Source organism: Sphaeramia orbicularis, chromosome 16 (assembly GCF_902148855.1).
Source record: "Sphaeramia orbicularis chromosome 16, fSphaOr1.1, whole genome shotgun sequence".
Lineage (NCBI taxonomy): Eukaryota > Metazoa > Chordata > Actinopteri > Kurtiformes > Apogonidae > Sphaeramia > Sphaeramia orbicularis.
In genome coordinates, this window is record NC_043972.1 from 59,531,549 (window position 1) to 59,546,245 (window position 14,697).

The window sequence follows — 14,697 nt, forward strand, 5'->3', positions numbered from 1 at the left end:
GTTCAGATTCCACATACAGACCAATACAATCTAAAGTGGACTGAGCCACTAAAATATGATCATGGTTACCTACAAACAATAACGTCATTTTTTTTCTCTTTGTTTTAGTGTAAAAAAAAGTAAAATTACATGAAAATGTTTACATTTACAAATTATCCTTTTACAATAAATGTGAATAACTTGAACAAATATGAACAACCTGAAATGTCTTTAGAGAAGTGTAACTGTACCAATATTCTGCCTGTTTTTAAATGTGTGTTTGTAGATCCACTGTGATCTCTACATTGTAATGTACATGTGTAAAAGATAATCTGAATATTGTTAAAATTGCACTTATTTTTCTTGAGAAATTTCAGGTAGGTCATGCTTGCTCATGTTTACTTTTTTTAAAGGATAGTTTGTAGATGTAAACATTTTCATAATATAATTTTACTTTTTTCACTCTATAACAGAGAAAACTACTCGATGTTATTGTATTATTATTGTACTGGTGCAGCCCACTTTGGATCATATTGGTCTGAATGTGGCCCCTGTCCTACAGGTCTGAAAACACCTATGAGCAAACTGCTCCACACCCTGGAAATAAAGTCCACATAATTGAACTTACAATATGCATAAAGGCAGCGATGCAGTTTTTGTCTAATGAAGCCAAAAAACGTAAGGCCCACTGCAGCTTTGCACTCCCTGAGGCCGTCGGACTGCCAGGCCGCCCAGCCCGATGGTCATGTGGTTTTACCCTTGAATTAAACCTGAGGTCAGCTGCTGCTGCTTCACCACACAACACTTTAAAAGTCATGTGGCTTTAATTCTCTGGTCCCTTTCCTCCTGTTCTCTCTTTAAAAACACTGCATGATTGTAACAAAACAGAAACTTCAAATGTGTTCTGGTGGGGGGTGGGGGTGGCATCTGTTAGAAAGCATCAAAAGAGACAGGTAACCTGAAATGCTACATTTTTCTTGCCTTCTTTGACTTTTTGCTCTCCTGACAATCCATGCACATGCGCTCAAGGTTGGCAAGAGTCATCTCAGTGTATGACTGTATTATTTTTCAATTCCACAAGTCCTGCCAGCCTCTGAGCTCAGTTTTAGTTTGGTTGCTACTGAGCTGCATCAAGAAATGTTTACTCTGAGCCTTGAAAGACCTGTGGGGGAGCTTGACACACCCTGCAATAGACTTTATGTTTAGTGTAAATAAGAGTCAAACAACCTGGAAATGTGCAATAAACACTGAGGACTAGACAAGCTAGTGTGATCTACAGGAAACCATAGGGCTAAATCAACTCAACATGGGATCTGTCACATGCACATTCAAATAGTTTATATGAGTTCAGTTCAGATACTATGGTTCCACGTTGTTCCCTTTAATGTGACCACAGCAGCAGCCCAATCCAGTGGAGATGTGAACACTTAGAGGATGTTTGAACTCCTGTCTCACCACCTCCTTCAGATGTTACATTTCTGCCAATATGTTGAAATAGCTGTGATCACCAATCACAAAGATTAGATTAAAATATAAACATAACCATAGTCTGGACATTCAGTCATCAAATACGTTTTTTTTTTTTTTTTTGCGTGTATGACCAAGAAATAATGATTCTAGCAGTTTGGTGTGTCTACCACCAATGTTTGTAAGACAGATATATATGATTATTGGACACATGGGGTCCCTGGACAGTTTGCACTTTTTTGGATAACTCATTGTAAACACTTCCTTTGGATAGAGAATCCCACCTGTTATCTTCGCTGTGTTCTACACATGTTCATCCATGTGCTTTTTTTCCCCAAAGTGAAACACTGAACACACTGATCTCAGGGTTGTCAAAGGGGTAAACAGCAAAGCAACCTGATAAGCACAGGGTCCAACCCAGGTCCCAACACTCTCACCGTGGGCTCAAAGTGGAAAACCACATGCTTGCAGGGTGTGCCATCCCCCAACGCTTGGCAAAGAGGTTGACTAAAAGCCGGTGAGGGCAGGGTGGAAGCATGAGTCTGAGTCCACCTGCTCATGTGGTTCAACGTCTGAGAGGTCGGTGGTGTGACCTGGTCCACAAACCTGATGACTGCTACAGACGGGGTCAAACGCTCCTTCCTGTCACCAGTATTTAGAAGCAATGTACTGCAGTTTAAAGAAAATTAATAGAAACCTTACATTTGGTGTTTAGTCAAGAAATATTAAAACATTCTTGTCATCAAATACATAACTGTTTGGGTCTTAGCAGCAGATACTAGGGAGCAACATTAGCTTTTTTTAACCGATGGTCTCTTTTCATCGCACTTTTTTATTGAATAGAAGACAAACTTGTCACAACAGAATACAAAAACGTGTCATTTGTGTCTGTAGGTGTGCAAGACAATTCCATGAAGGTCTGGAGTTTTCCAGTTCTTCATACAACTGCTCTTTCCTTAAACCTTCCATATTCGACTTACTTACAGACTCAAAATGAAGATCTAAAGTGACAAATGGAGATGACAAAAGGTTGAAAATGACTGTTGTGAAGCAGACGTCCACAGATCGCACAGTTTAGGCTCTCATTAAACCAGCTCCCTTTAGCAGCAAGTCAAAGGTCCAACACTTATTAGTGTTGTTTAGGTTGTTTCATTGTCATGTACCTCTGTTAAGTAAAAGTGCAATTGGACAAAAAAAGGTTGAGAGGTTACTATATTTTTTCCTTGAAGTATATTTTTATGTGTTTTCATATTCAACTTGTTTGGGGAAAAAAATGCTAATGACCTAGCAACAGCCTTGGAGTATATTTACACACTGTCCAAAAGAAAATATCTCCTTATTTAATGAGAAATGAGTCGATAGCAGAGTAAAAGATAGAACAGACTTTATTTTGAAATACTGGTGACAGGATGTAGTATTTGGGTGATGTAGTGATGCAGGCTGACTGTGCCGTTGGTCACTGGATGCTGGAGCTCATTGATAAACATTCTCGTCCTTGTATAAAACTGCTTCAGGGAACTTTAGTCACCGTGCATCTCCACCAGGTAGGCTGTGCATGCACCATCACACCGTCAGCCTCACTCCACATTTGTTGAGTTAGTCCAGTTTTTCAGTGGGATGAGTGCGACTGTGCTGTGAATGCGCTGCTTTTCTGGGTTCCAGCCGCTGTAAATAGATGGAAGCAGGACAGGGAGGTTCATGTCCTTTGACCCCCCTCGCTGGTTTTCACCCTTTCAAAGCCTCCGCTGTTTTTGATTCAGTGGTTCCTCTCTCCTTTTCCGTTTGACACTACTTCTGCTCTGTCTTATTGTATCGCAGAGGCTTTGTGAATCTGTATCATATGAAAATATGTGTAAATGCTGCTGATTCAAAGACAAATCTATGAGATGATGCCCTGTAAACAGCCCCTGTGGTCACGGCTGTACTCGTATGACTCTAGTCCCGTTCTCCTCCACCCTGGGTAACTCCATTTACACTTTTATTATGGCTCCTCCAGCCAAAGTTGATTCAGTTTGGAGACTGTGATCAAATGGAATTGGAACCATAAAAGCTTAATGTTGCTTTGTGGAGTTTCACAGTCTGAGCAGAGTTTTCAAGGAAACTCTGTACTGCTTTATTTTACTCTGGATGACAGGGACAGGTCCGTTACATCCTGTTGTAACCTGCCACCTTCAGCTTTAACATGGAAACAGTTTTAAAAGGAATAAGCTACAATGGTGTCCGACAGCACAACAGTGACAGGAGTCCTTGAAAGCTGCTTGATGTCTGTTGTGGAGCAGTTGTTTACCAGGGTATGGATGAACAAACCCCAGCCACAGGGTGTCTCTCATTCAGCTATGATTAAACATGTGCCAGAATGTATAAAGAAATGACAGGCTCTGTGCTCTGAAGTACTTTTGTGCTGCTTTTACCTTATCTATTATCTTATTGTTTTTTGCAAGTAAATGTTTCTGTTTAAAAAATTTTTTTTCATGTGTTCTCTAATTGCAATATGTGTATATTTCATCCTGGCCCAAAATAACTGCAGGGAAATCAGAGGCACCCTCGCTTCCAAGAAAAGAATCATAAAAGGGTTTACACGCTAAGAGGATGATAGGAGAACATAGGAATGATTTCAAGACTTCAGAAAGTACCAGAATGTTTCAGCTGAGTGTGAGGCGGTGAGAGGATTTTTGTCAGTATTTGAAATAAACTTTTACATTAAAAAGATTTTCTTGCTGTGTCTTATTGATGTGTCTGTAAAGTTGAACAGAAAGGTCCTTAACTGGAAGTGTTGGAGACTGTACTTGGTGAGTTCTGGACAAAAATGGTCAAAGGGAGTACAAGCCTTTGTTTCCCACTAGGGGGAAGCAAAGGTATTTTGTTCCGTCGCGGCCGTTCACTGAAACTGGAAGTTACCAGTATTTTCCAGAATGGGAACTAACAGAAGGCAGATATTCATGGTCTGTATTTGCTTTGTGCTACTTGTAGAGTTAGTGACGCCTGTGTGACATTTTACAGGCACTAATGTTTACTTAACATGACTGAACTGATCCATGTCATTCATCTAAACAGAAGTATGTTCATTATAAAACAGTATGTTTTTTTCTGCGTTGACTTTTTAAAATGCTTGCTGCAATGTTTGTGATTTAAAGTGGGCAGTGTGTGGAACAAACTGACAGCATGTGATACAGAATATATGCACAAATGTAGTTGGCACTGACCAAGATAGATAACAGGAGCTTTTAACAACACCGCCTGGAATATTAAAATGTTGCGCTTACATTGGCTTTATTAGTATTGATTGACTTAAGTGTTTATTTCGAATATGACTGTAAAAAAAAAAAAAAAAAATATATATATATATATATATATATATATATATATATATATATATATATATATATATATATATATATAAACAAACAAAACATTAAAGCATCAGACATAACTTATAAACTCCCACCCCTTCTCCTTAAATAATTGACAACACAGCTTCCTAGTCTGAACATATCTGTACTCTAACGCCTGATGCGTATAGTTCAATAATTTAGTTTGACTATATTATTAAGAAATATGATTTACATGAACACATAACACAATACCACATATATACGTACACAGATATATACACATGCATATATATGTGTGTGTGTGTGTATCTATCTATCTATCTATCTATCTATCTATCTATCTATATATATATATATATATATATATATATATATATATATATATATATATATAATATCACATATAAACCTATACATCCTTGTCATCTCAATCTCATCTCTTAAACGTAATGTGTTTGTACCTCATTTTAATTGTTTCATGCTCGGACATTGCTTCAATTCTATATTTATTATTTGTTGATGTTGGTATTTACGTCGTACATTTTTTACGTTAATATTTCTGGTGTTCCGGTAACTTCCATTTGAATTCATGATGTCATGGAAAAATACAAAGGTAATTCCGTAGAACAGAATAAAACCTTGTGTCGGGTTTTGCCCAGATTTAACCACTATGTCAAAGTAAGTATCCCTAACTTCTCGTTTTTATGTCCATAACACGTATACGCTGGTTAAAAAATAAAATTAACAAGAAAAAAAAAGAAGAAAAGAAATGGACAATTGTGGAAAGCGGAAGTGGGCGTGCCAGTGACGTAGGGCTGACGCAGGACGCAGAGGGTCGTGGTGTCTTTGAATAGGCTTGTAACTTCCGCTCTGCTCCGACCGACCTGAAGCAGCCATGGGGTTTCGACCGTAGGGGAGGGTAGTTTTTATTGAACAACTTAGCAGTTTACCTTTCATTTTGAATCTAACCAATTAATGTTAATCGCGAGTTTAAAGTTACTGATTAAGATGAATATTATTCCCCCATCAAAGCGTACTGCGTTTGGAATCATGAGTGTTTCTTTGCTTCATCAAAATGGAGTCGCGGATCCTTTCGGAGCAGAGGACTCAGCCCAGTTTATCCGGGACTCAGCCCAGTTCAACCGGGCCTCGGCCTTGGACTCTCGGAACAGCAATCCACAGCACCGACCCAACAATCTGGGAGTGAAAGCAAAGAACGAGCACTTACCCAAAAGCCTTCAGGAGGACCGGGATGAGGCGGACGCGGACGGCTCTCTGCCCTGTACGCCGGAGTTCCAGTCCCTGGAGCCGGACGTGCCCAGCTGCCCGGCGGGACATGAAGTCCTGGAGGCCGACACAAGGCAGCTTATTATCGGCTTCCTCAAAGTCTTTACAGGAGTTTCGAAACCTCGGTGGAGTCAAAACGAAGCACTATCAACAATGAAAAGAGTTGTGGAGGACCTTTTGGAAAAACACAGATACGCATACAATGGTAAGTGACGAGGACGGAGCACGAGCCCTGTTCCCAGACGGCTCTCGTGGCACTTATGCTAATGCTATGCTAACCCCCCCCCCCCCTTCCCTTCAGCTCCAGTTCTAGATAACATTAGATTAGATTAGATTAAATAGAATTTTATTGATCCCTTGGGCAGAGCCCTCAGGAAATTGAGGTTCCAAAAGCAGCACAAACACCAAATATACACTCTAGAAAAAAGCAAAACAATAACATAACTAAAAACTATTAAAAACAATCAATTATATTCCTATACAGTGTTATTATACGCACAATATGTAATTATATAGCTTAATAATCACACAATAAAAGTACTAGTAGAGACAAGAGTGGCAAAGTAGTAAATGATTAATAAAAAGTGTCTTATGTCATATATTACAGTATGCACAATATGTGTAGTATATGATAATAAGTATTGGTGAGCCTTACAACACAGCCCATGTTTAAAGTAACTGCTGCTTTTGCTGTGTCCAACTCCTTTATCCTCACAGAATGTTCCTATATTTCGTTGTAACAGAATGTAAGCCAGGGGCCTTTTCGTTTCTCACTCTGGTCTGTTTTATTTTGTTAAGGTATGATCAACAAATTGTCATTGGATGACAGAGGAGATGATATGAGGTTCGTAAGTGCAGTAGCAACAAGTCTCTTTGAAGATGGGACCACGAACTGGGGTCGTGTTGCCAGCCTGGTGGCCTTCGGGGCAGTGGTGTGTCAGTATCTTAAGAAGAAAGGCAGGGAAAACTGTGTGGAGCTGGTGGGAGAAGAGATTTCAGCATATCTGCTGTCTGATCAGCGAGACTGGCTGCTCAAAAACAACTCCTGGGTAAGAATCATGACTAATGAGTGTATGACGGGAAATAGCCCAAAATGAGTGGTTGCGCAACTGCTGTTGTTGTGTAATGTAGGATGTGTCACCATGAAACACAACTGTATCCCAGTATTTGGACAATATTCTGTTTCATTTTTCAGGACGGCTTTGTAGAGTTCTTCCGAGTATCAGACCCAGAATCAACAGTGAGGAACACACTGATGACCGTGGCTGGATTAGCTGGTATTGGGGCAACACTGGCCATGTTAATCAGGTGAATTTCTTGGACTGTCTAAGACTGATTTGTCTGACCAAGATTGGGACTTCATCTTGTTTTATCAGCGCATTTCCATCGTGGGTTTGGACTTCACAGAACGGAAATGAAAGAATCACTCTTTCTCGGTGGTACACTTCCAACTCTGAGCCCTTGATAAGAACTTTTTTTTTGTGGATATATGAGAAAACGGAGATGGACATCAGTTTCCAACAGTCAACATTCAATTAGGTTGTATTTAATTTACAAAGGAATTTATTTTTTTATTAAATGTCAAAAATGTCTCTATGCAAATTAAAACTTTCTTAGGCTGTCAGTTGACCTGATATCTGCTCTTGATTCTGTTTACTTTGAGATCACACATATTTTAAGGCTTGGCTGTATTGATAAGCTGGCCCCAAAGCATTAAGGAAAGGCTGCACCCCCCATGCAGGCCTGAAGCCCATTTCCATAAAGTCTGCGCATAAGCCCTGGATCCTTTGTGCACTAACTCCAGCCCTGTCAGAGGAGGTGGTGGGTGGATTTGCATGTGTTGCTCCACTTCCTTGTTCCTGTACGTACTTGGCAGTAGCAGAAAAGAGCAACCAAATGCAGCTGAACTAAACAAAGGACTCTAATGTGGAGCAGTATATGATCCAAGAAATTATTCAAAGCTACAAATAAGTGAGGAAGGCTATCTATCAAATATGTTTCAAATGAGAACACTTAAAATGATTGATGGTAATGATCCAGTTGTAAGCTAATATTATATGTACAGCAATTAAGAATTTTGTTCATAGTTAATAAAACAACATAATTTGCATGGTTTGACCTTTGGGTATTTGTCTTTCTATTATGGGATTGTTGCCACAGCAGACCGTAGTGTTGACTTGAACTTATTGCTCGGTTCACCCCACACCTGGCCTTTTTTTTTGTATACGTGTAAGTCAGCCATTGATGTCTATTTATTCACACTACAACCAAAAGACGCCGCCTTGGCTGCACTTTCCTAGAAATCTGCTGAGGCCGCGGTAGTGCACCGTCGTCTCATTTGGCGTACGTGCAGCCACAGCTCTGCAGTGTGTGTGTGTGTTATCTGCAAAGACATGGTGCACAACAACACTGCTGGGGCTACACTGAGAGCTGACGTCAAGAACGGTTCACTACATCCTCAAAATTGCATAACACTGTCTACTTCCTCAGTGCTGAGTTTTGCACCCGCTTGCTTTTAGAGATGTGTGGCAAAACCAAGTCCAGATCTTTCTATTGTGTTCTGGAGTAATGGGTCTGGTTTTGGATGTAGTGGCATTATTTACATGCCTACTGCAGTTGAACCCCAGTGCTTTTCTCCTGACCTACATTTCTGCTGAGGTGTTTGTTGGTTTGATCTGTTCACATTAGGTCTGGGTTAAAATGTTAGCTGTCTGTATTGGTTCTTTCCAATTAAAAGCTGATGTTCAGTCCTGTTGAAAGAGAAGATAATTAGTGGTTTTAAATGTGACTTTCTGGAGGATCATAACTGCTCCTCTCTAAGGAGACAGCTCTAGGTTTATATAAAAACAATCTAAAATTACAGCTGACGTTTGTCCCACATTTAGTTCATGATGTTCTGCCTTCCTTTTTATCTTTAATATTGATATTTGATCTTTCCATGTACTGAGTCACTGTGGTGCAGCCGGTCATGGCTTAATCAGACAGTGTCCAGGGTGTCCCACTTTGGAAGACACTTTTTTGCCCCGCCCCCTGAAGGGGACACAAAGGCTATTGTTTTTGGTTCGTTTTGGTTGTTTACACTTAAACAGTAACACTATTGGTTGAATTCATACCTTATTATAGATTGTCAGTGACTCAGAATAGATGTGATTACATTTTGGGAAACAGGTCAAAGTTAAAAGTGTTTCTGATTTTTAAGATCTTCCCATTTACTTATCATGGGTGAAATACATGCGAGGGGCGGGGTTTGTTGTGTCTGGCACCACTTGTTATCTTTTGTTGCACATACTGGGAAAATGTCCCACATCGCAAAACAAAAAAAAACCCTCATATTACTAGTATCAGATTAGTCTGGATTAGACTGAAGTGAACAGTATTCAAGCCTGTGTTCTGGATTCATCAGTGTCTGTTTTCCTTCGGTTACCATGAGCGAGGTGAACAGCATCAAAACATTTGATCAGATCTAAAGTGAACAGGTTCTCTGGATGTTTGATGTGTGTTTAAGGGGTTCTCACACATCCAAAACGTTAGAGGAAAGGCCAAAGTGATGTGAAATGAGGTCAGTCCATTGTGGATTTTTAAATGCCAGTGGGAAACCAGCCAGTTTGGAGCTGTCCTCTAAAATACACAAAAACCACTTTACTCTGACATCAGATCAGTCTGAAGTGGATCTATAACCTCTGCCAGTTCTACTTTCTACAATAACATACTTCCTGATCAAAACCATTTTCTCCATTTAAAAAAAACTTTTACATCTCTGTCAAGCTTTAAAATGGATATTATGAGATTTTTTTTTTTTTTCAAATAATTATAATTTTGAATAAATATTGTTATTAAAGTTAATAGTGCATATACATATGAGTTTGAACAAATATTATTAAAGTTAATAGTGCATTTACATATATGTCAGAAATATAACTTTACATAATCAGTTATATCTTTTTTCTACAGTGATACTGACATTTTGTAAACAGTTCCATAAAATACAGTTCTGAAGCTAAAAAAATGAGTCTATTTGTGAAATGATTGGTGGAACTTTAATATATGACACTGATGTTGAGTTTGGTGGCTGTGTTCCAACAGTACCACAGACAGTTTAAAACCAGGTCTTCTTCATGTTTCTCAGCCCCAGTCAGTTTATATAGAAAAGGACCAAACAAACCAGGCCCCTTTAGACTCTGACGACTCAACTGAATATGGTTCTGTTTCACTCTGATCCTTCTGAACGTCAGCCCAACAGTTCCTCTGAGTGTTTGAACGTATCCGTCTGGGAGTGAAACCTGATCCATAAGGTCCACTGGTGGTCCTGGGGTGTACTGGTCTGGGGATTTGGAAAGTCATGGGAATGTTTTGAACTGTGGTTTGCAAAAGGAGGTGAAATGCTTGGGTGTAAGCGCTAACGTCGGCGGCTCTACCCACCTCCCGCCTTAAACCGGGGGAATCCTGGGTGGGTGTGGATCTGCTCCTTTGTTTGTTCAGATCTCCTTGTAGTCTTGGGTACAGAACAAACACTACACACACATCAAGGTCTGGGAGGAAACCGAGTCAAGCATCTCCCTGGTGATGATCCACAGCAGACCTCCCGTAGTCCTCTGCTGCTCCTGCCGGCGTTGGCTGGCGCCTTGGTTACCTCCGAGCCGCTCATTGTGAAGAACAGGGTTGCTTCTGTACAGTACAATGGGGAATTATGGCTGAGGCAATTTCACAGAAGCCTTTGCACCATGCACTGGTGGGTTGGGGGTTGGAGAAAACAGCCCTGCAGCGTCTACAGCAGGGGTGTCAAACATGAGGCCCGGGGGCCAAAACCCACCCGACAAAGGGTCCAATCTGGCCCGTGGGATGAATTTGTGGAATGCAAAAATTACACTGAAGATATTAACGATCAATGGTGTCAAAATCATTTTAATTCAGGTTCCACATACGCACACATACAGTCCAATTAGATTTCAAGTGGGTCAGAACCAGTGAAATATTATCATAATAACCTATAAATAATGACAACCCCAAATATTCTCTTTGTTTTTTTAGTACAAAAAGTTAAATTACATGAAAATGTTTGCATTACCAAACTTTATGTTTAAAAAAAATGTGAATAACCTGAACAAATACAAACAAACGGAAATGTCTTAAGAAAAGTAAATAATCTCGTGAGATGACTGTGAAATACTGCACAAATTACACTGAACTAGGAATGTAACGATTACCGGTATAACAATAAACCGCGGTAAAATTCCCGATGGTTAGTGTTACCATTTAAATTCTAATTATCATGAAAACCGTGTTCGATTACTGCACTTTTAAAGCTGACGGTGATTCCGCTCATTTCCTGGAGAAGCAGCGGCACTCCAGACCAAGGTTATTATTATTAATGAAAACTAACGAAATGACGAAAACTAGAATTGAAAAAACATTTTCGTTAACTGAAATAAATAAGAACTATAATTAAAATTTTAAAACATGGATAACTAACTGAAAATGCATTGTGTGTTTACAAAACTAACTAAAACAGATAAAAATTATGGATAAAATTCCCTTCATTTTCATTTTTGTCAACGTCAGATTGATACGAGATTGATTTATTTCCCTCAAGCAATTTTAGCTGCATGCACCATCCGACACTTTTTGGTCCGGCACTTGTGTTCACTTGTGGTTTCCAGTCGTCTTCTGGTCCCCACTCTACCTGGAAACATGGAGACTAAAGCAGCAGAGTCCTGTCTGGGATTGATTTGAATACAACAGAGAAGAAGATAAAAAAAAAATATGAAAAAACTAAAACTATGCATTTAGAAAATAATGAAAACTAATAAAAACTAGCAAACCTGCTCTATAAATGAATTAAAACTAACTGAATTAGAGAAAAAAAAGTCAAAACTAAAAAAAACTAAACTATAATGATAAATCCCAAACTATAATAACCTTGCTGCAGACATGCATGTGCAGTTTGCAGTGTCTGGCCTGTGAAAACATGGTGGAAGACTCCTGCATGAGTGTGTACAATAGTGTGTATGTGTGACACTGTGGATGATTTGATCTGGAAAATGCTCAAACAAGTTCCACTATGAACTGTCCAACTACTTTTTTTCCCACTAAAAAAAAACACTCAGGAATCGATAGGATAATTGATAAGGTATTAGATTGTTAAGCAGAATTGACAATGGCATTGATACTGATAAAATCCTATCAGTTCCCATCCCTGGTGCAGATATCTCTGGACATAAGGTTCCATCTTTAATGCACATTTGTATGTTTGAGATTTACATGTTAATATTTGAATGTTTCGGTAACATTTTATAATAAATACACACTATCAAGCATTAGTTAAGCATTAACAAATACTGAATTCATCATTTATAAAGCATATTTCTGACATGAATACTCATTAATATATGGTTTATAAACACAGTTATAATGGTTTTACTCATTAATAAACTCATCTACATTGTGCTTAATGATTGTATTTTCATACTTTATAAATTATGGATTCAGCATTTAAACATTTAGTATTGCATCACTTACAAACCAGTTCTGATGTGCATTTATGCTCACACATACACTATTCAGACATGTATTAATGGTTAGTGGATATTTTGGTGGATATTTTACACTAACTCACACATTTATTTTCCAATAGATGTCCTATAAACAGTTCTTAACACATGAATTCATTATTTCAGGTAGTTCTAAAGCACTTACTACTCATTAATTAAGTCTATGGTGTGAGCTCATCTAAAGTGTGCACTATCTGTGACATCTAAAGCATTTACAAATGAGATTTGAAGACTGGAAATGCCTAAAGACTCACAAAAGTCTGAGTTATTGTAACAAAGGAAAGACGCAGCACATGGGATTATTAAAACAAACTGTATGATTGAATGATGAATGATTATGAATGATTAGTAAAGCATTTATAACTGTGCTTATAAACCATATATTAATGAGTATTCATATCAGAAATCTGCTTTATAAATGATGAATTCAGTATTTTTTAATGACTAACTAATGCTTCATAGTGTGGACTTATTATAAAATGTTACCAATGTTTCTGCCAAGAGAGAGTACATTGTGTGTGTAACTATAATTGTTTTTTCAAAATACAACTTGGTTACATAATTTCAGTGTGTTCATAAGTACTTTTTGAACATTTCGAGCACATTTCAACAATACTGCAATAACAATGATAACCGTGATATGAAATTTTCATATGGTTGCATCCCTACACTGAACAAATGAACAATCAAGTGTTTTAGTTTAGGGGTCTTTTAAAGCCCCCCGTTGGTCTCATGTGGGTTGGACCAGTAAAATCTGATCAGAAGAACCTACTAAAAAGGAGAACGCCAAAGTCTGTCCTCTTTGTTTTAGTGTAAAGTAGGACTGCCCAAGTCAGGTCAGTTCAGGTTCCACATTCAATCTGATCTGCACTGGACCGGACCAGTCCAATAACAACAGAAGAAACTATAAATAATGACTTTATTTTAGTGGGGAAAAAAATAACCAACCCGAAAAAACTGACATTTCTTAACCTTCTAGGACCTACTGTCCACATTTGTGGACAAGAGTTTCACAACTTTAAACAAAAAAAAAGAAAAAATAAGAAAAGAAAACTGTCCACCACAAAGGACATTCCATAAAAAGTTTAAAAACTGCTTCTGAAAAAACTGTTGCATCATGATGTTTCCAATATAGGCACTGATTTAATTTAAAAAAAAAAAAAAAAAAAAAGCTTGTTCTTTGCTGACATGTCCTGGGTCTTAGAAGGTTAAGTGCAATTTTAACAATATTATGCCTCGACTTATTATTTATACACGAGCATTATGGATCAGATCTACAAAGAAAAAAAACATTTATTAACAGGCATTATTTTGGTAAAATTGCACTTAATTTTCTTTAGACATTTCAGGTTGTTCATATTTGTTCAGGTTATTCACATTTTAATGTTAAAGCATAGTTTGTAAATGTAAATATTTCCATAATTTAATGTTATTTTTTGCACTAAAACAAAGAAACATTTGGAGTTGTCATTATTTATTGGCATAATGGTTTTTTGTTTTTTTTTTTCACATTACACTAAGTAAACTTGGACTCATTATTTCTCAGTTATTATGCTTTTATTTGACCTGAGCTCACATTGGTGTGTATGTGGACCAAAGTAAAACCACTTCAACACCTTTCAACACCATTCATCCTGTGGACCAGATCAGAACCTTTGGAGGGCTGGTTTTGGTCCACGGGCCGCATGTTTGACACCCCTGGTGTAAAGGCATCATGTTGGAGGGATAACACTGGTCAACAACGAATTTATTGTTTCAGTTTTTTGAGCTGATTTAGGATAATTTTGGTGTGCTGAATCCAAAAATCACATTAATTTGCTCAATCAGGTCAACTTTCTGAACTATGCTACTTTTGCTTACATTTATGGGCATTTTCACATCATATGATACAAAATTCTTTCATATTTCTTGCAATAAACGAGTTCTGAAGATTTTACTTTTGCCAATTTATGATTAATGTTTTTTTTAATATTACAGGTGAATGAAATGGCTTCGACTAGAAGATCTTGCAAAAATAAGCCTGACGTATTCTGCTACATCTGTGGTGAAGACACCATTGTACCTAACAGGAATCAAGTCACAAG

General features: G+C 38.2%; 1 protein-coding gene across 1 annotated transcript; it reads left to right on the plus strand.

The window, feature by feature from the left end:
* The first annotated feature begins 5,642 nt into the window (after nucleotides 1-5,642).
* Nucleotides 5,643-8,183, plus strand: LOC115436378 (induced myeloid leukemia cell differentiation protein Mcl-1-like). Its single transcript, XM_030159240.1, has 3 exons — nucleotides 5,643-6,270; nucleotides 6,864-7,114; nucleotides 7,261-8,183. Exons 1-3 carry the CDS (start codon nucleotides 5,754-5,756, stop codon nucleotides 7,375-7,377), a joined length of 885 nt encoding a protein of 294 aa, XP_030015100.1. The 5' UTR covers nucleotides 5,643-5,753; the 3' UTR covers nucleotides 7,378-8,183.
* Nucleotides 8,184-14,697: the final 6,514 nt, after the last annotated feature.